General features: G+C 48.8%; 1 protein-coding gene and 1 non-coding gene across 2 annotated transcripts; both read left to right on the forward strand.

Moving 5' to 3' along the window:
* Positions 1-912: 912 nt before the first annotated feature.
* TRNAS-ACU (transfer RNA serine (anticodon ACU)) lies at positions 913-984 on the forward strand. Its single transcript has one exon. It is a non-coding gene; the product is annotated as a tRNA-Ser (tRNA).
* A 1,136-nt stretch (positions 985-2,120) lies between these two features.
* On the forward strand, positions 2,121-20,822 carry LOC144119968 (uncharacterized). Its single transcript, XM_077652463.1, has 5 exons — positions 2,121-2,307; positions 2,989-3,154; positions 5,071-5,290; positions 15,269-15,593; positions 20,751-20,822. The coding sequence occupies exons 1-5, from the start codon at positions 2,143-2,145 to the stop codon at positions 20,766-20,768; spliced, it is 894 nt and encodes a 297-aa protein (XP_077508589.1). The 5' UTR covers positions 2,121-2,142; the 3' UTR covers positions 20,769-20,822.
* Positions 20,823-20,840: the final 18 nt, after the last annotated feature.

Below are 20,840 nucleotides of genomic sequence, written 5' to 3' on the forward strand. Positions count from 1 at the left end.
TGCTACATTTCGCGCTTGCTTCCAAGTGCGCACAGCTCGGTCGTTCTAGAGGAGTTTTGCCATCGACGCACATGCGTATTCGGTGAAAACCGAATGATACTAGTATGGACATTCACCATAAATGCTACAATGTCAAGTTGTGCTATCTGAACAGCGGGAGCATGACAACGGCAAAACAACGCTCTGCCGTATCAGCACGAGCCCTGATTGAGATAGTACAACGGGTCGTTTACTAATCCGGTAAATGTGGCCAGCGGCAAAAGGCGCTGTATGAAGTTAGCAGAAACTTTATATTTCCATATTCAAAGGACATTGGACATCTTGACAACCTTTAATTTCATCTTGCATGTTATCTTCATGCATGCATCACGTAGTGAACTTTCTTGGCCCATTGTCGGACTATGCACTTCATCCTTTCATATGTAACATCATTACTCGCCGATGCACCTTAATATGCATTTGATGGCTGAATTTTATCTTCTAAGTTTTATTTCTTTTATTTTACTTTCTCCGCACCGCTCACCTTTCGCCTTTATTTCCCAAATTCTCTCAACCGCGCAGAGTAGCATGCAGTAATTTTTAAACGCCTGCTAAATTCTCTGTTTTTGCATTAAAGAGGTTCTCTCTCTTTCCTGCACTATCAAGGAAGCGCAAAGAAACGTCTGTGCGCATTAGGAAAAATTCCTTTCCCCTTACATCCCCTTCCCCCTCCTCTGGTCCCCAAGAGTGATGCCCAAAAGGCCAACGTTCTTCGGGGCCAGTATCTTCCACCCCCACCCCCCCTTCATAGCAACAACCGCAACCACCACCTTGAAGAAAGTGCATTCCATCATATTGTTCCATCAGTCGTACGCGCATAGGAGCACATTCATGCACATTTTCATTTTGGTTATTTGGCGTTCGTTCTTACCCGCCGCGGTGGCTCAGTGGTCAGGGCGCTGGACTACTGATCCGGAGTTCCCGGGTTCGAACCCGACTGCGGCGGCTGCGTTTTTATGGAGGAAAAACGCTAAGGCGCCCGTGTGCTGTGCGATGACAGTGCACGTTAAAGATCTCCAGGTGGTCAAAATTTTCCGGAGCCCTCTTCTTCTCTTCTTCTTCTCCTCAAGTAATATGGCACATACCCACGTGGGGGGATTGGCCAAGGTATAGAGTAGAATGCCAATGAAGCATTTGCGCGGGGAAGGAAACGTCAGAAGACTGAATCAAGATAAAAAATGGGAAAAATCTCCATTACGGCACCTCTTCTTTTCTTCTTTCACTCCCTCCTTTATCCCTTCCCTTACGGCGCTGTTCAGGTATCCAACGATATATGAGACAGGTACTGCGCCATTTCCTTTCCCCGAAAATTTATTATTATTATTATTATTTGGCGCTCCTTTGAGGTCGCAGAGTGCAGGTATTGCCGTATGTGGTCGTTTTTCAAGCCACAACGCGAAAACTCTTCGCTTCACCCCATTTCAAAAATGGAAATGTTCTTTCGTTAGCAGACGCACGATTCCGTCAACGAAGCAACACTAAAACAACAAAACAAGCTCACGTGAACTGCCGAACGCTGCCATGCACATGTTTGGTAGTGAACCCCTTTCCAACCAAAAGAGCCTGCGGAGCTTCCCTGTTTGCACGATAGGTGGCGCTCGCTAAACCCCAAGGCATTGGGGTTTAGGGATAGTGAAGGGAAAGTGGATTTTAAGAGGTTAGAAGTAACCAAGCGAAGGTTATCTGATTGGTGGCTAAAAGCAAGACAGGAGTAAAATTTCACAAGACATGGCTAGGTGGCTTGAGCCACCGCCCGATGTAAAGGGTTCAGCCGTATCCATCCATCCATCCATCCATGGTCAATTACTGCGATATTTTCTTTCCTAAAAAGTTTTCAATTTTGAAGCATTTTTAACCAGCATACTTTTCATTTGTGTGATGTCGCCGAACATTAAAATAATTAATTTTTCTTTTTCTTTTTCTTCTGCCAACTTCTGCCGCGCTCAACGAGGCATTATGTGAGGGAGGAGGCGGAGAAGAAATGCAAGCTGAAGCACGCGCCACCTCGCTGGGACAAGCAGCACGATCAGAAGAAGCTCTGGAATGATCCGCAAGCCACGTCACAGCGACAGGGTCGGCTGAACAGGACGACGGGCGCTCGCCATGAACGTCAGCCACGTCCCCGCCGCCAAGAACTTCGCGGCGGAGAGCGTGTTCGGCCTCCTGGACAAGCAGGAGCTGTTCACGTGTGTGTCCCGGCTGTGGCGCTCTGTGGTTCTGCCTCGGCTGCGCAGGAAGCTGATCTCAGTCTCTGTCTGCCGTGCGCAGGTTAGTTCCATTTGCGCTTTTCAGCCAACATGTCATCGCTGCAGATTTGGGCCGGGACTTTCATGGCTGTGTCACAGGCTGTGTAACCTACCACTAAAGTGAAAACACTGGTACAGCTCATGCGGTCCGCAGCGTACCCTACAGCTTGATCAATGAAATCGGAGCGGCGTCTGTGTCAAAGAAATCGGAGCGGCGTCTGTGAGCGGCGTCTGGGGGTGGGGAGGGTGCGTTGTAGCATTTCTTGTGCTGCAGTGCCCATTTTTTAGCAGTTTTGAGCAGTTCCGTTCAGCGCCCTCAGCGTCGTGTCTCCGAGTTTCCGACAATCAGCCACGTCCCTATATTTACATGGGCTTTACGAAGTTTTGCCATCAGTATGATGCAGGTCTTGGGCCTCAGATTTCTGAATCGAAACTCCGTAGTCAACGTCTCAGCCCGCTTTTACCCAATGGCTTGACTCCAAGTTTTTAATCTTGTCGAGTCAGATTTTGATACTTGTGCAGTGTTTCGACACCGGTACAACCGCTGGTGGTAATTCTGAATAAACACTCGGCAGCTATGATTCCATCCCGTTTTTGATGCTGACGCCCAGCTGCCAGAAACCACCATATTCGACGCGAAACAACGCGCGTCGTTGCACGCGCTGTGAAATTATGTATTGATCGTGCATGTGCGCGTGCGCAGGAACCGGAGGAGCTGCACGCTATGCGGTCGGCGCCCATCGTGCACTCCTGCGTGGACTCCCTCTGCCCCAAGTTTACGAGATTTCGCAACATCCCCAGGATGGCCGGCATGCACCCATCCCTCGTGTTCATCTCGTGCCACGCAGACCTCAACGAGGACAAGAGGGGTAAGACACAGGGCCTCTGTTAATGGCGGCCGCGATGCGAGGATTAACGAACCTCGCGCCAGCGTTGTCGATGTTCTGAAGTCTCTCCCTGCGGTGTCTAAGAATTGGGCGCTATGCAGCTGGCTGCTGATGTAGACGCTTTCAGCCAACAGTATTCTTATGGGGGAGTGCATACATCAAGGGAAGGAGAAACCACGACTAGGAGAATTAGTGTCGGTTACCTCAGCTAATCCAGGATATACAAAGCGAGAGATGTCGGCGTCCACTGTGTTCATTGGCGATGGCGTTGACATTGTTCTAGACAGCGATGACTTTGAGTAAAGGAAGGATGCATAACTGGTTCCCTGGATTGGTGGACGCCTTATTCGTGCTTTGATACATTTGGCGTTGGTGAGAGAGAGATGTGGCCTGAATTCATTAGCGCTGACAGCGTTGTGGCTGACATGCGGCACTGCCGCAATAGCTAGGCCGCAGCGTTCATTTGGTGATCAATCTGTCTCGATCAGCCAATAACTGCATGCCACCTCATAAGAGTGGGAGGGAGGGCGCGCTTTCTCTCCAGTGTGCGGAACACAATCAAAGGAGGCTTTTGCAGTTGGACACCAACGTTACCTACATGAAAGCGAGATTGAGGTCTCCACTGACCCACGGGGCCGGTTGTCTGCCTTTTCTTTCGTGAAAACGAACGGCCTCTGCGAAGTTGTCAACGCCAATGAACTTATGCGCGCCGTTGGCTCACTTGTTTTGTTTTGGTTTTGAGGAAAGGAAATGGCACAGTAACCGTCTCACATATCGCGGCGGACATACGAACCACGCCGTAAAGGATGGGATAAAGGAGGGAGCGATGAAGAAAGAGAAAACTGAAAATGGAAAGTTGGATGGCGAGGATGGCGCGGCGCTGCGCAGCGGCGGAACATCTGTGGCTCGGTGCTACTAGTGGCGCATGCGCAGTAGGGACTAGGGAGCGAGAAATATATTCGCAGCGAGGCGCGTTGTGACGTCATGTGCTTCCTCGGAGCCCCGCTACGACGAAATTGGAAGTTCGCGGCCAGCAAAGCTTTCTCTTTATAACAAACCTCTCGTCATAGTCATGCGCTGGGTGCGTAATATTAATGCTATATGACCAGTACGAGTATACTTTGTCTGTACAAAATTCTGGGCAAAAGAAGTTTTGAGCAGGAAACGGTTAATGAACGCAGTTTTATATTAGAATGCAATATTTTAGTGTAACAATCACTATATCCGCAGACCACCCGACGGCACTCTTTATTTTTGTTTTTAGCGCTTTTGATGTCGTCAAAAGCGCTCATTATTGGCTTTCTTTATGGCAGACTTGACCGCTCGATGCGATCGATGGAAAGGCGTTAAATGAAATATTTTTTACACATTAGCATAATAGACTGTTAGCTTCAATATTTCCATAACAATATCTTTCAACTTTACAATATTCAAAAGTTTTGACCGAGAATGTTGGTGATGAAAAAAAATAGCTTGGGTTCAACGTGGCTTGAACCTATTTCTACGAGCGAAAGCTCTCTTAAGCATGGTTTTCTCTGTCTCAAATCAAATTTCAAGGGTCGAGGTCTAAGGCAGGTATGCAATGGTTATAGTCACATGATCGTGGGGTTTTACTACCGTAGGTTTGGCCACACCACCACCACACAGTTAAGTTCGGTTTGACAATGGGAGGCATTGAATGTCACTGTCTTGTGCCCATCCAAAATCGGAAGTTGTACCCCAAGGGGCAGAGCTCTTGCTCTAAAAACAAAAATCAGCCTTCAGCGCTGGCACACAAGCGCTCCATAATCGGAAGTTGTAAAAAAGCGGGCAGCGGCATTTCCTGCAACGGAAGCGCAATGACTGTTCTCGAACAAGGCCCGAAGGCGCCGCGGTTTCTCCCTCTATCTGTCGCGCAGTGGTGGGGTGCCTGCGCGAGCTGCTGCCGCCCGACTGCGTGGTCGTGTGCTGCCACCTGATGCTGGTCCACGCGCCCGAACGCGACACGGAGGAGGGCTCGCACGAGGGTATCGTCGGCGAGTTCCTGTTCCGCATCGACACGCTCGGCGCGCAGGCCATGCTTGACGGCACCGACGACTTGGACTACCAACTGCAGCCACTGGGCTCAGCCGCAACACGGTGAGTGACTGCAACCGAGAGCCCAGCGATTGGACGCCCCGCTCTTGAATTTCACGCGACAGCGTATACAACTGGTTCCGTCGAAAAGCCGTCGGCTTCGTAGTAGTGCGCACCTCGCGTCGGATATATTCGGGGGCTGCGTAAAAATCCATGCACACACTATGAATAAAAAAATAATGTGGATTAGCTCAGTTAATCTAGGATATACAAAGCGAAAGATTGTGGCGTTCACTGTGTTCAACCTTTGTAGGGGGCTAGTGTGTCGTACGTCCTGAGACTGGGGAGCGCTACAATCAAGACAAGGCGACATCATCACAAGAGAACACCACGAGACACGAATGCAATACGCAATATTGCGCTCGTGTCTCGTTGTGTTCTTATGGGGTGCGGTTGCCTTGTCTTGATTGTAGCGCTCCCCAGTTTCACTGTGTAAATTGGCGGTGGCGTTGACAATGTTTAGACGGCGATGGCTTTGAGGAAAGGAAGGGTGCACAACTGGCTCCCTGGATATGGGGACGCCTCATTCGTGCTTTGATACATGTGGCGATGGTGAGAGAGAGAGAGATGTGGCCTGAGTGCATTAGCGCTGAGAACGTTGTGGCTGACATGCGGCACAGCAGCAATATCTGGGCTGCAGCGTTCATTTGGTGATCAATTCTCGCGATCAACCATTAACTGCATGTCACCCCCCAGGGTGGCAGGGAGGGCGCGCTGCCTTTCCAGTCTGCGGAATGCTATAAGAGCAGGCTTTTGCAGTTGGACACCATCACCACGTACATGGAAGCGAGATTGAGGTCTCTGCTGACCCACGGAGCCGGTTGGGCGCCTTTCTTTTCGTAAAATGAACGGCCTTTGCAAAGTTGTCTACGCCATTGAACTCTATGAACGCCGCCGGCTCACTTGTTTTGTTTTGTTTTTGGGGAAAGAAATTATAACAGTAACCGTCTCACATATCTCGGTGGACACCCGAACCGCGCCGTAAGGGAAGAGATAAATGAAGAGAAATCTGAAAATGGAAAGTGCGATGTCAGTGCACGTTAAAGATCCCCAGGTGGTCGAAATTATTCCGGAGCCCTCCACTACGGCACCTCTCTCTTCCTTTCATCTTTCACTCCCTCCTTTATCCCTTCTCTTACGGCGCAGTTCAGGTGTCCAACGATATATGAGACAGATACTGCGCCATTTCCTTTCCCTCCAAAAACCAATTATTATTATTATTATAAAGTCGGATGTTGAGGAAAGGCGCGGCGCTGCGCAGCGGAGGAACACCTGTGCTCGGTGCTACTAGTGGCGCATGTGCAGCAGTGACTAGAGAGAGAAAGATAGAGAAATATCCGCGGGGAGGCGCACGTTGTGACGTCATGTGTATCCTCGGAGCACCACCGCGGTGTAATCGCAGGGTCGAGGCCAGTAAAGCTTAATAATATTTGTTTTTTTGGGGGGAAAGGAAATGGCGCATTATCTGTCTGAAATATCGTTGGACACCTGAACCATGCTGTAAGGGAAGGGATAAAGGAGGGAGTGAAATAAGAGAGGAAGAAAGGGGTGCCGTAGTGGAGGGCTCCGGAATAATTCAGACCACCACGGGATCTTTAACGTGCACTGACATCGCACAGCACACGGGCGCGTTAGCGTTTTTTCTCCATAAACACGCAGCCGCCGCGGTCGGGTTCGAACCCGGAAACCAGTAAAGCTTTCGCTTTAAAAACCGGGATAATGAAAATTGGTTTTGGGCAAAGGAAATGGCGCAGTATCTGTCTCACATCTCTGCTATAATGTCTAGAGTATGGTATATCTCTGCGGACAGCTGAACCGCGGTGCCGTAAGGGAAGAAATAAAGGAGGGACCAAGAGAGGAAAGGAACAGGTGCCGCAGTGGAGGGCTCCGGAGTCTAGGCCAGTATTCAACCAGGGCCTTTGGCATTCGAGACGGGGGCGCTTCCACGCTGCGAAAACTGATCGACGTTTAGGCATCGATAAATACGTGTGTGAAAAAATGCACGGATTTCCTAGAAATGTATCTTCCAGATCTGTACGAGGTGTACATGAGTAATTAGGAGCATGGAAAAAGATGTCGGGATTAAGCGAGTACCATGCGTTTCCGGTAAACTTCTGTGCTTGGCGTGGACACGTAGCGCCATCGAGTGGGACCCACTGAAACCCACATTTTCCGTGCACTATGCTGCCCTGGCAGATGTTCGCGCGTGTGGGCGACCTTTCTGCGTCGGAGTACGTTCGTCTCTGAGCAGATGGGATGGAAACGCTGCTGTTTACGAGTGCTAGAGTGCAGCAGTGTGTGTGTTGTTTTCAGAGGCCTCCAGTAGACTCCGAGTGACTTGTCCAACTGGCAAGGCGACGGCGTTCCGTGGTCTCCCTGGCAGCCCTGTAACACGCTGCCGCATCCCACATTTAAGGCGAAGCTTAAGCGTCCTCCAGTTTTACGTGACAGCGTATACAGTGCATTCGGTCGGAAATCAGTCGGCGTCGTAGTAGTTTTGGGCACTGCGTGTCGGAAATATTCCTTCCCTTACGGCGCGGTTAGGGTGTCCACCCAGGTATGCGAGACACGCATAATTTCCATTCCTTGAAAGCAATTTTCATTTTCCTTCCCTTACGGCCCGTTTCGGGTGTCAACGGAGATATGTGAGACAGGCGTCATTTGCTTTCCTTAAATTGTCCAACGGTCAAGGCGTTGCGCCGAAGAGGCAATGGTTTTCCGTTGACCCCTTGGCAACACTGTCGCGTCCCAATCTTAAAGGCGAAGCTTAACTGTCCTCTATTTTTATTTGCTGCTGATGGAGGTAGCTATAAATTACGAACTTATTATGGCGCATTCAAATGGGCGGACGGGAGCAGAGGCGTCGAGCAGCGACGAGCAGTAGAGTAGCACTCCGAGTGAGGGAGCACTTGTCCTGCCACTGCAACGATCACTGCGATTCGAGAGCAGTAAGACACGTGACCACGCTTGCTTTCACAGCATTCTCCACGTGCTGGACGAGGAACTCGAGCTCGAATGAGAGCTCGTACTCTAGCTTTCTTTGCTTTCGTCGCCGTCGTCTTCGAATGCTTACAGCACCTAGGCAGGGCGATGCCACACTTCCGTCGCTCCCACAGATGCTTCCGGATGAAGCTCATCGATTCCGTAAAGCTATCCGAGCGCCGACGCTTCGCAGCCGTCATATTCGACGTCACCAAGAACGAAAAAAGGAAGCAAAACAGCAAGGATAGGAAGTTTTGATGTCAGTTGACTCCACTCTGGCGTTTGAAGAATGAGCAGCCTGGACTGCGCTTGACTGCTCACGGCGCAGCAAAACCACACATGTTCTTCGATTGTACAAAATGCTCCTGCTCTTGTTCTCCCTCTGGAAGGCGCCCGGCCTCGCGAGGGAACTATTGGGAGTGCTCTCGAGTGCGCCTGCTCTCCAACTGGAATGCACCATCACAGAGTACGGCCGACATCGATCTTGTTCTCGAAGCAGTTGCTGACGCAGTATAAACCCTGCCTCATTCCTAAAAAATTGAAATTGAAAATTGTTTTTTGGGGAAGTGCGCTCGGATACTGATTCGGAGTACCCGGGTTCGAACCCGACCGCGGCGGCTGCGTTTTTATGGAGGGAAAACGCCAAGGCGCCCGTGTGCTGTGCGATGTTAGTGCACATTAAAGATCCTCAGGTGGTCGAAATTATTACGGCACCCTCCACTACGGCACCTCTTTCTTCCTTTCTTCTTTCACTCCCTCCTTTATCCCTTCTCTTGCGGCCCGGTCAGGTGTCCAACGATATATGAGACAGATACTTCGCCATTATCTTCCCCAAAAACCAATTATTAATATTATTATCATCGGAACGCGGCCGCCGCAGTCTTGTTTGAACCCGGGTAGTCTGGATCTGTAGGCGAGGGCCTTAACCACTGAGCCACCACTGCGGGTGCCACGTCTGGACGTGAACGTGTTTCCTTCACTAATTCCGGTATCTACAGTTCCCGTCTTTCATTATTTTTTGACAGCTGTACTCTGCTTTATCAGGAGACGTATTCTACCCCTTCTTTGCATTCTTCCTCAACGCCTGCGCACTGTAACGATTTTTAAAGCAAAAAGCTTCTCTACGCCAGCTTTTCGAGCCGTCAGCGGGGCCGCAAGTTTGAACATCAATGAAGCTGCAATCCGTTCTTTACATTAGGTATGCGCTCTGAAATGTACGGAAGTAGTCCGCACGGAAAAATAAAGCGAGCCGTGTTACTGTGGTCTTGTTCAGTGGGCGAGTTGTCTAAGGGACGAAAGAGCGACAGCGTGTCGTCAGCGATTAATAGGGCATTTAACGAAGCTCATGAAAGCATGTCATGTAATAAGCCTGCTTTTTCTGTTTCGCTCACCACAAGGAACGCACTACTTTTTGGCCGCGAATGCAGGCAGCGCAAACAACAGCGCTAGCTTTGACAGCATTGCATCTCATGTATGAAACGGCGTATAGAGGTCAAACCATGAGCATAACTTGTGGTAGTCAGGTTCGACACCAAAATGGTCTATAAGGTCAAGGTGAAAGGTGAGGGTCAATTTGAAAATGTTTGTGAAAAGGCCGCTGGAGTCGTTGCTGTAGCTGAAGTCATATGATAGAGGAGGAGCAAGATGTCGAGGGGTATACACGCGCTTTTTTGCGCGGGGCTGGTTTCTGAGGGCTCTCACACATGTGGCGAGAGCTCCTTTTCACCGTGGGTATCTGTTGCTAAACCGTCATCGCTTCAGATGCGCTGTTGTTGCGACGGGCGTTCTTTCTTTCAATCTTTCCTCTCACATCTCTTTCAACTCTCCTACTGTGTGCTTGTGGCAGCGATTGTGGCTCAGCTTGAGCCAGTCGGTAGGCCCGTTCACTGTCCTCTTCCTTCTTCCTTCAGTCGCAACAACAGTTCACTGCCAGACGCCTGGGGCGATGGAGGAAGATGAACTTCCTGCCGTAGCCGCGCACTGAGAAGTCTATGGAAACCACCAGTCGCTCGACCACAAACGTAGCCATGCCAGGAACAGTGTCGCTGAGAGCTTGATGTCACCTCTTATACCATTTGTGCAAATCAGACGCCTGAGCTTTTCGCATTCGACCAGAGTGAACCTGAGCTAAACCACCAGCAATTTTTGTAAGCTTCAGATTGTAAATAATTCAGATATGGGCAGCCGCTCTGCAATGTAAACTTAAATATTCCAGACCTTACAAATGTTTAACACGCCGCGGTGACTCAGTGGCTAGAGCTCTCATCTACTGACCCGGAGTTCCCGGGTTCGAACCGGCCCACGTTTCGATGGACGCGAAACGCAAAAGGCGCCCCGTCCGTGTGCAGTGCAAGTTAAAGATCCCTAAGTAGTCGAAATTATTCCAGAGCCCTCCACAACGGATCTCCCCCTTCCTCTCTTCTCTCACTCCCTCTTTATGCGCGGTTGAGGTGTCCATCTAGATGTGACACATGCTTCGCCATTTCCTTTCCTTTTATCAAAAATCAATTTTCATTTTTTCGACTAAAACCGTGATATACACAAGCAGTAATTAAACATTGAATTAAGCTTCGCCTTTAAGAGTGGGACGGTACAGCGTATTGCATTGTCTATGGAGCCACTTAAAGCTATCCCCCGTTATGCGCGACCCCTTGCCCGCTGGAAACACCTTTGAAAGCATTTTTAATTTTTTTCAATTGTTTAATTTAATTGAAATAATTGAAAGTTTTAATTCAGATCTTAACTGACCCGCCGCGGTGGCTCAGTGGTTGGGGCACTCGACTACTGATCCGGAGTTCCCGGGCTCGAACCCGACCGCGGCGGCTGCGTTTTTTATGGAGGAAAAACGGTAAGGCGCCCGTGTGCTGTGCGATGTCAGTGCACGTTAAAGATCCCCACGTGGTCGAAATTATTCCGGAGCCCTCCACTACGGCAACTCTTTCTTCCTTTCTTCTTTCACTCCCTCCTTTATCCCTTCCGTTACGGCTCGGTTCAGGTGTCCAAAGATATGAGACAGATGCTGCGCCATTTCCTTTCCCCCGCCCCCCCCCCCCCCCAAAAAAAAACAATCATTAGATCTTAACTGGCATCATCAAGCTTTGGCTTGTTTACTCTGAGCTGTTTGACATCTTTTATCTGCAGGGCAATGGCCTTCTCCATGTGTCTACAATTAACCCTGGCCTTTGTAAGCTGCGACCACTGTATGCCCGCAAACTTCTTAATCTCATTCGCCCACTTAACCTTCTGCTACCTTATCTTGGAATCTACTCTGTTAGCCTTAAGGACGAGCGGTTATCTTGACTTCGCATTACATGCTCTGCCTAAGCCCACTTCATCTCGATTCCACTAGGATGTCATTAACCCGCATTTGTTCCTCACCCACTCTTCCCGCCTCTGGTCTCTCAACGTAACACCTAAAAATTTCTTTCCAAAGTTCGCTGCATTTATCTTAAATTGAGTGGAACCCTTTTCGTTAGCCTCCACGTTTATGTCCGCTAGGTGAGTACCGGTAAGGTACAGCTGGCTGTTGCACACTTTTCTCATGAGGGATATTGGTAAGCTGCCATTCATGATTAAGAGAACCAGCTATGGTGAAACGCAAAAAGGCGCCTGTGTGCTGTGCGTTGTCAGTGCAAGTTCAATATCCCCAGGAGGTCGAAATTATTGTGGAGCCTTTCACTACAGCACCTCGTTCTTCCTTTCATCTCTCACTCCTTCCTTTATCCCTTCCTTTATGGCGGGTTTCAGGTTTCCCCTGAGATGTGAGATGTTCCCGAAAAAACCCATTTTTAAATTTTCCCCCATTCTCATTCTTCTAGTTATTTCCATCTCATAATCCGAATCAGCGGTCACTACCTGCCCTAAGCAGACGTATTTCTTTACCGCTTCCAGCCTCTCGCTACCAATTGTGAACTGCTGCTCCCTTGCTAGGCTGGAACATTACTTTGTTTTTTCTGCATGTTAATGTTTAGGCCTATCGTTCTACTCTGCCTGTCTAACTCATTGGTCATGCATTGCAGTGCATCTGCTGAGTGACTCAGCAAGGCAATGTCATCAACGAATCTCAGATTATTTAGGCATTCTCCGATAACTCTTATCCCCAAGTATTACCAACTCAGGCCTGACGACCAGGCGGTAGACGACTTTGGGATGGGCTTTAGGAATAGCAGGGGAAAATTATATGTAGAGTTCACAGATGGAAATAATTTAGGGATCAGGAATACCTTTTCTGCAAACGAGAGAACAGGCAGTGGAGCTAGAAGAACCTCAGTGGTGAGACTAAAAATTAGACTTTATACTATGTGCCCACCCTGGCACCGTGTAGAATGTGGAGGTAGCCGGAAAACTGCGTTGCAGCAACCACAGAACGGTAAAGTCTCTAATTAGCCTAGATTTGAAAAGGGAACGGAGGAAACTAGTGAAGCGGAAGCCCATTAAGGAGTTAGCCGTAAGAGGGAAAGCAGAGGAGTTTAGCATTTCACTGCAGAACAGATTTTGGGCTTTAACTGATGAAGACGACCTTAATGTTCAAACAATGAATGATAATCTGACTGCTAGAATTACGAAGTCCGTCGTAGGAGTAGGTGGTGGGATGGCTCGACAGGATACGTGCAAGCTATCTGAGGTGACGAAAGATCTGATTAAGAAACTCGAAAGCATGAGGGCGTCAAGCCCTAGAGCCCAAATAGAACTAGCAGAGCTATCGAAATTAATAAATAAGCACAATGTAGCCGACATAAAGAAGTTCAATATCGAGAGAATCGAACATGCTGTAATGAAGAGAGGTAGCATAAAAGCGGCGAATAGGAAAGTAGGCATCAGGCATAGGTAAAAACCAGATGTATGCATTAAGAGACAAGCAGGGCAATGACATTAGCAATATGGATAAGATAGTTAATGTAGCCGAAGAGTTCTACAAAATACTATACAGTAGCCAATGTAAACAGAACGTCAATGAGAGAGACAGTAGCGATCAGCAATCTGTCATCCCGCCAGTAACGAAATAGCAAGTAAAGAAAGCCTTAAGATAAACGAAAAGGGAAAAAGCAGCTGGTGAGTTTCTGGTAAAATCAGATCTGATGAGGAAGGGAGGGGAGATTGTGCTAAAAAAACTAGCCACCTGTGTACGCAATGCCTTAGGACATCGGCGGAACCAGAAGCTTGGAAGAACGCGTTATCTTATTTCTTAAGAAAGGAGAAGCCAAGGACTTGAAAAATTACAGGCCGATCAGCTTACTATCCGTTGCCTGCAAGGTATTTACTAAGGTAATAGCTAATAGAGTCAGGGCAACCTTAGACATTGATCAACCAAATGATCAGGCAGGCTTTCGTAAAGGATATTCCACAACAGATGATATCCACACTATCAATCAGGTGATAGCGAAATACGCAGAATATAAAACACCGCTGTATATAGCCTTTAGTGGTTACGATCAAGCATTTGACTGATTGGAATCCTCCGCAGTAATGAAGGCATTGTGAAATCAGGGTGTAGAAGAGCCTTGTGAAAATATTGGAAGGTGTCAATAGCAACTGGATAACTACGATAGTCCTCTATTAAGTCAGGAATAAAATTCCAATAATAAAAAGAGTTAGGAGGTAGACACGATCTCGCCAATGCTTTCGCCGCATGTTTACAGGAGGTATTCCGAAGCCTGAATTGACACGTTTCAACTCCGCTTTTTTCATTTTTATGTTTTTATTTCGTTAATTATTCAATGAATTACAATTGTTTCATTAACTTTTTATCGGCTATCACACACAAATCAATCATAAATCACTAGAAAAACCAATTACCATGATACGATTTTTTACACACCTTAAGATTATTTCTGACACGGCTTGTCGACTATATACTACGCCGACGGCTCTTCGACAGAACTTGCTGTGTACGCTGCCACGCAAAAATTACGTTTTCATTGCCTTTAAATTGAGCCATGAGAGCCGCAGACGCAAAAAAGTGTGTCCTTAGGGAGTTTCCATAGGCTGCAGGCACGCCCATGACTACTGTGCGGCGTGAATCAAACAACGTTCCTTGAACTGCGTCAGAGAGAGAGGAGAAGGTCTGAAAAGGGAGTGCTCCCACCCCCCTCCCCGCCCGCACAATAGACACAAGGGGGGCGGGTGCAAATCTTTAAGTGAACGTGATCTGCCTTGAGATTTGGCTCCCCTTCATGGAACGAAACATATGAAAGTTTGCATGTTTTAAGAAAATGAAAAGCGCAGTAACTGTCTTCCTTCTCGGTAGACACTTCAACCGCGCTGTGAGGAAAGGCAGGAAGGTGGTAGTGAATTGAGAAAGATGCCGCGGAGGAGTCATACCCCTACAAAGGCGTTTGCATCACGTGGGGGAGACGTCCATCTCTCCGAGCTATTGACAACAGGTCCCGCTGCTGCTTCCAACCCGTTACCGCCAGGGCACGCAAAATAGCCCAGGGAACAAGACGGTGGCGCCGAGGGAGCCCTCATTTGAATGCTCTATAAGATGCATATGAAAGAAGTCTCGCATAGCCCCTCTGCAGATTTTAGATGTTGAAGCCCACATACCACACAACTTCCCTGGAGGAGGAAGGCCACTCACCGGATAAGTCCGGATGTGGTCGACACGCTTGATACCCTCAGTGGCCCCCAGTTCGTGAAGCAACTAATACTGAAATGAAAAAAAATGAAATGACATGTAAAAAGGAAATTTTGTTTTTGGGAAAGAAAATGGCGAAATATCTGTCTCGCATATCGGCGGACAATTGAACCGCGCCGTAAGGAAAGGAATAAAAGAATCTGGGGATTTTTAACGTGCACTGACATCACACATCACACGGGCGCAATTGTGTTTCGCCTCCATCGAAAGGAGGCCGCTGCGGTCGGGTTCGAACCCGGGTACACCGGATCAGTAGTCGAGAGCCCTAACCACTGAGCCATCGCGGGGGATTCTAATCTAGTTCCGCAGCGAATATTTATTGCCTGTACGGACTAACTCTCCGCTCCCCCGCCGTGAAACAGGTGCAGGTTCCGGTGGTTGTCCAGCGCGGCTCACCTGCAGCGGCGCCGCGGCAACGAGCCAGCCGCAGCGTCTTCTGGCCCAGCCTCTGTACTGGCTTCCTTTGCCGGGGCGTACGGCGAACTGGCTCCGGCGGAAGTCGTGGAGCAATTTGTCCATCGTCAGCCCCATCGTCCGTCTGTGGGCATCAACGGCGGTGCCGGGCTCCGGAGTGCGCCACCCGGCCTGCGCATGTTCCGCGTGGCGCTGCACGTGACGGAGGCTAGCGTTGAGGGCAACGCCGCCACCTCCCGCTGCACGGAGGAGGCAACCTGCGAGGCCGCTCTGGTGAGGTCACCACAGGCGACGCCCCTCGCTCTGCTCGCAGTATGCGTCTCTGATCTTCCACCTCGAACGTTCTACGACAAAACTCGCATTCAGCTGTGGAGGATTTTGAGTACGGACATTCTTGAAAGGACAGGAAAAACGAACAACAACGTCAGGCACTGCCTTGAATACAGAAAATACCAGAATGCACGCGAAATGAAGCACAGTGGCGAGCTCTGCGGTGAGCGCCAGGCCCCTTAGATCGCTGTCGAGTTCCTGCGTAATCTCTTTTTAGATTTCATGATGTCATCCCGTGTGAGAATCGTTGAATATGCGGACCGTGGCGAAGGAGGTGAAGGAGGATTTGGATAGGATGGATGTGACGACAGCACGCATTTCTTGAGGTGAGACGCGTGGTAAGGCCTCGTTCCTGGCTGCGCGGGCAGGCTAGAAACGTGACCCACGACGACCATGACTCGCCCGCGGGCATCTATACGCGCTGATAGCAGCTTTAGAAGAGGGCATGTCCGGCGTTACAATTACGTTGGAGACGTTCGTCGAAGGTGACGCGAGTGGTGGTTGCGCCAGGCCGGCCGAGTGGAGAGTGCCATGCATGCACCGAGAAATGGGAGCATGGTGGTCAATACCTGCGGTGCTACAGGAGAGGATGAGTAAAGTTTATTACTGTTACTACGACATGAAGTCGTATTGTTCCCGTGGCACACACAACGCCGCTGCTGTCTCAAGAGAGGGTATAGTGATAACGGGTCTGTGATGGCCAAGAATGAACTTCAACCACTGTCGTTAGTGAAAATTTGCTGGCAAGCGTTTCTAGTTCTTTACATACTTTAGTGAGGCCATCCTGTGTCGCCTTTGAATTGGACATACGAATATCATACACTGCTTTATATTCGCTGAACAAGGAAACCGGCTTTGTGAACTGCGTGGCGTGATGGTCACTGTGAGCCATATCATATTTTCACGCACAAAACTGGAGACATTTAAGAAAAAAGCGTTCTACAGTATTTTAAGACAAAAACGTAGCTTTCCATCCCTAAGTACTTCTAGGAGAGAATGCAATAGTAGAATTATTGCGAGTTGCTAGATCCTTAAAAAGAGGCATGCTATCCACAAATTGTAACAGTTTATGAACTAGTAGCCCGCGATCAACACAGTGCAATTTTTCCAACCTTGTGTTTGGCGCATGACAGCCTCAGCTCCTTACATGCCACAAAACTAAACAATGCAACCAAAGCATTCTTTCAGTACCCGGCGTACAGGTACAGATAGAGCTTGTCATACATATCATACACATTATTGCTATTTGCTATTTTAATAACCTCGAGTGTGCTGGGTACGTTGTTAATTACGCTAGGATCTACTACGATAGCCACGGCAACATAAGCGCTGCAGATTGCACAAGGTGTTGCTGATGCCGGCTCATGTCATTTGTCTCTGCACAAACGCAGTTATCAAACACCTTAATGAGAATTAGTGTTGAAGGTAACAGGCTACGGACTCAACAAAAGGTGTTCATATAGCTTCCCGCGCATGTGTTAAGCTGCCATTACCACCCCTTATTTTCCACCTCTGTCTCCCTCCCTTAATTTCGCTAGAGTGCTTGACTTCACTCGGTCACGCGAAATGAATAACTCGCTCTAGCGGAAAAGAGCTCTTTATCACCAAGATTTACAATTAACCTCTAAAAAAGATTTTCTCTCCATCTCAAAACAAGCTACCTACACAGTCATGCATCGCCTGCCGCACTGTGCGTTAATGTACTGATACGCCTCCGCTAAGGTGAAACTCACAAATGTTGAACTAAAAATTATGATGTCGAATGATTGTTCAAGGGCTTAAAGTGGCTTTAATTTGTGTTTTTTTTGTGTACGAGTCACAGCGCCACGGTTTGAAGTTCTAGAACCTTGGTTGCACCTCCGCCCGAGTAAAGCTCGCACATGCGCTATCGGCTCTCCTATACTCAGGTAGTGGTGCCACGGCATGCAAATTACATTAAAGGAATCAAATTAAACAATAGCGAGGCGCTTCTAGCAGTAGGAGCCACTCACGCTTTCAATCAAAGGCGCCGCGGAGGTTCTGTTGGAGGAGTATAGGGCATGGTGTTATTCTAACACCATGGAGTAGGAGCTCTAAACACGCCTCACCCGCTCCGCACTCCCGGGATGACCTAATCCGCCATGTAGTACAGCACGGTGCCGGGCATGCGGCTGCAGCCGTTCACGCACAGCCTGAGCGAGGTGTCCGGGCCCGCGACCAAGACCGTCCTGGTGGCCTTTGCGCGAAACCAGGACGGGGCGTGGGCCGATCTATAGACTCGCCTCAGAGCTCAATGTTGGTGGCCAGGGTGTGCTGCTGGTCAAGCTCATCCTGGTCCTGGTCAAGCTGGTCGACTGAGAGGGTAGATTCGCCCGCACCCTCTTTGTCGTGCAGCTTTTGCGAAAATGTGAGACCTGAATTACGCAGGAAAGCTCACGAAATGGGAGGTCAGCAGCCTTCTATAATGTCGGGCGTTAGTCAACATTTGTTGGTCGTTGGGACACAGGTCAGCGCAGAAAAGGAAAATGTTTGAAAATTTGAGGAAAGCTTTGTTTTTTTTTCATGACCCAGAAGAAGGAAGAAAAAACCCCAGAACTTCCAGACGGACTTATCTGCACAGTCCCACCTCCCTGCGAATTGTAAAAGCTGGACTAAATGAGTTCTTTGGGAGCCTGCCAAGCTTCTGGATCTGTCAACATGGTGACAAGGTCTTTGTAGCTACTAACTGCTGGCGTCAGTCACGTGTCGGCAGCTCTCAATTCCTCTACCGTCTGCGTCGTGTGAAAGAAAGTTCTGCAATGTGCACAAGTTCGGTTATGTGCACAGGAAGCTGCGCAACAGGCTTTCGTCATTGCATTTCCTCGGAAAACACTAAATGGGAGAGTGCGTGCAAAAACTTCAGTACGTGCACTCGAACATGAGTATGGGAAAAGGCGCACAAGTAAGCATATCCCTACCCACCAGTGACGACCCACACTGATGCAATGCTTTGCTTTGATTATGATCAGTATGTCACCATTGTTTTTCCTGAACAGTCTTTGCAGCATCTTTGTTTTGGGTAACAAAAATTTTTGACGCTTAAGTTTCGCCTTTTAAGAGTGGATAGCGAGTGCGTACTGCAGCGCTGGCAAGGAGTCCACGGAACGCTGTCGCCATTTCGGCGTGACGCCTTGTTGGAAACACCTTTGAGTGAGTGAGTGAAAACTTTTATTGATACAGTCAAGAGATTCGCGGATTCGAAAGCTCCGTCGTCTTCGTTCTTGGTGCTGGCGATCGGAATCTTCTCTTCAGCATGGGTGGGCCCCTATTCCAGGGCTCCACTGAGCCGTGCTGCATCGCCCGCGTGCCTCACTAAGGCCCGTTGGGCCATGATCTCTCTGCTGGTGAGACGGCTCTCCCATTGCTCCGCACTCGGGTGTTCGTGTTTGTGTAATGCTTTGTTGCGTTCGCACTCCCAAGTAATGTGATAAAGTGTGGGTGTGGCTCCGCACCACGGGCAGGAGGCCCTGTATTGTGATGGGAACATTTTGTTGAGTATGTATAGGTTGGAGAAGGTGTTTGTCTGTAGTCTACGCCAGATGGTGGCCTCCTCCTTTGTCAGAGCTTTGTGTGGTGGTGGATATTTGATTCTGATCCCCCTGTGTAAGTTTAAATGTTCTGCGTATCCCCCCTCGCAGGCTTGCAGATGGAACTCCGGGGCGTTAGACTGTCCTGCTCGGATTGCTTCGCCTCGAGCTAGGCTGTCTGCCCTTTCGTTTCGCTCTACCCCCGCGTGTCCTGGGATCCAAATCAGATTGTGTCTGGGTTTGTTTAACTCGGTAGGGGCTACCCCGCTGAGTATCCTGTGGGCCGTTTTGCTAATTCTGCCCTTCGTGTAGTTTTTGCACGTTTCTTTCGAATCTGTTAGAATATTTAGGGGGCGGCCGGTCCTATAGCCTTCTGCTGCCGCCAGCGCGACGGCAATTTCCTCGGCCTCCGCGGCGCCAGCGACTTTCGCCGTGGCGCTCGTCACTAGGTTTCCTTCGTTGTCTACTACCACCATTGCGGCTGCATGTTCTGCTCCGCATGGATAGACGGCAGCGTCTGTGTAGACAGTGTTGTCTTTTGGGGCTAGCGTTCGTTCGACGTATTCTGCCCTAGCCTTGCGTCGGTTTGCGTGGAGATTAGGGTCCATGTTCTTTGGCATAGGCCCTATGTTAAAGGATTTTCTGAAGTGGTCCGGAACTTCCGCGTATCTATCGACTAGTCCGCGCGTGTCCCGACCCAGCCTTTTCAGGATCGCCCATCCTGCGGGGGTGCCTCCGAGTGTGATGGTCTGTGCACCCAGCTGCGCTTCCGCGTGTTCGCTGAAGGTGTTGCTGACGCCCAACTGCAGGAAACACCTTTGAACGCATTTTTCATTTTTCAATTGTTCGACATAAATTATTTATTAAATATCACAATCTAAGTTTTCTTCATTACCATCATCAGGCATTGACCTTTTCATTCTGAGAATTCTGGAGCGAATTAGCCCCTTATTTCATTTTTTTTTTCATTTTCATCTGTTTGGTTACATAATTACAATGATTTCTTTAACTCGTCATCGGCTGTCACATACCAACCAATCATCAATCACTCTAAACATAAATTACCATGATATGATTTTTTTACGCATCCCCCGATTATTTCCGACACGTGGTGGCGACTACAAACTACGCCGACGTCTTTTCGACAGAACGATCTGTATACGCTGCCACGTAATATAATTATTATTTCTGAGTTACAAACTGAACGTACTTGATGATGTGCGTTTTCGCTTTTTTTCGCCAGAATTTCGTATTTTTCTGAATAAATTATAATTTCTTGAAACTTTTCTCTCTTTTTTTTCTTGAAGGGCACTTCAATGATGAACAACAACTTCATGATGCAGGGATATGCATGCATACAGGCCCGCAACTGGTCCCGTTTTTCATCTACCTGCTTGCGTGAATTACTACTTATATTAGTTAATGCTGTGTGTCGGTTTGACACCAGGACCTTCTTCGGAACAGTGATGCTCGCGAATATATAGCTCTGTTTTTGTGTTTTTTACAGTGTACTAATGACATGCTTTTTCCCTCCTTTCCGTCTCTCCTTTCTTAGGACCGAGCAGCGGCGTAGATCTCGGCGACTTGGTGCCCAGCCCACACCCAGCGGCACCATCTATAATGGAATTTTTAATACGTTTTCGTT

Source organism: Amblyomma americanum, chromosome 2, assembly GCF_052857255.1.
Source record: "Amblyomma americanum isolate KBUSLIRL-KWMA chromosome 2, ASM5285725v1, whole genome shotgun sequence".
Taxonomy (NCBI): Eukaryota; Metazoa; Arthropoda; class Arachnida; order Ixodida; family Ixodidae; genus Amblyomma; species Amblyomma americanum.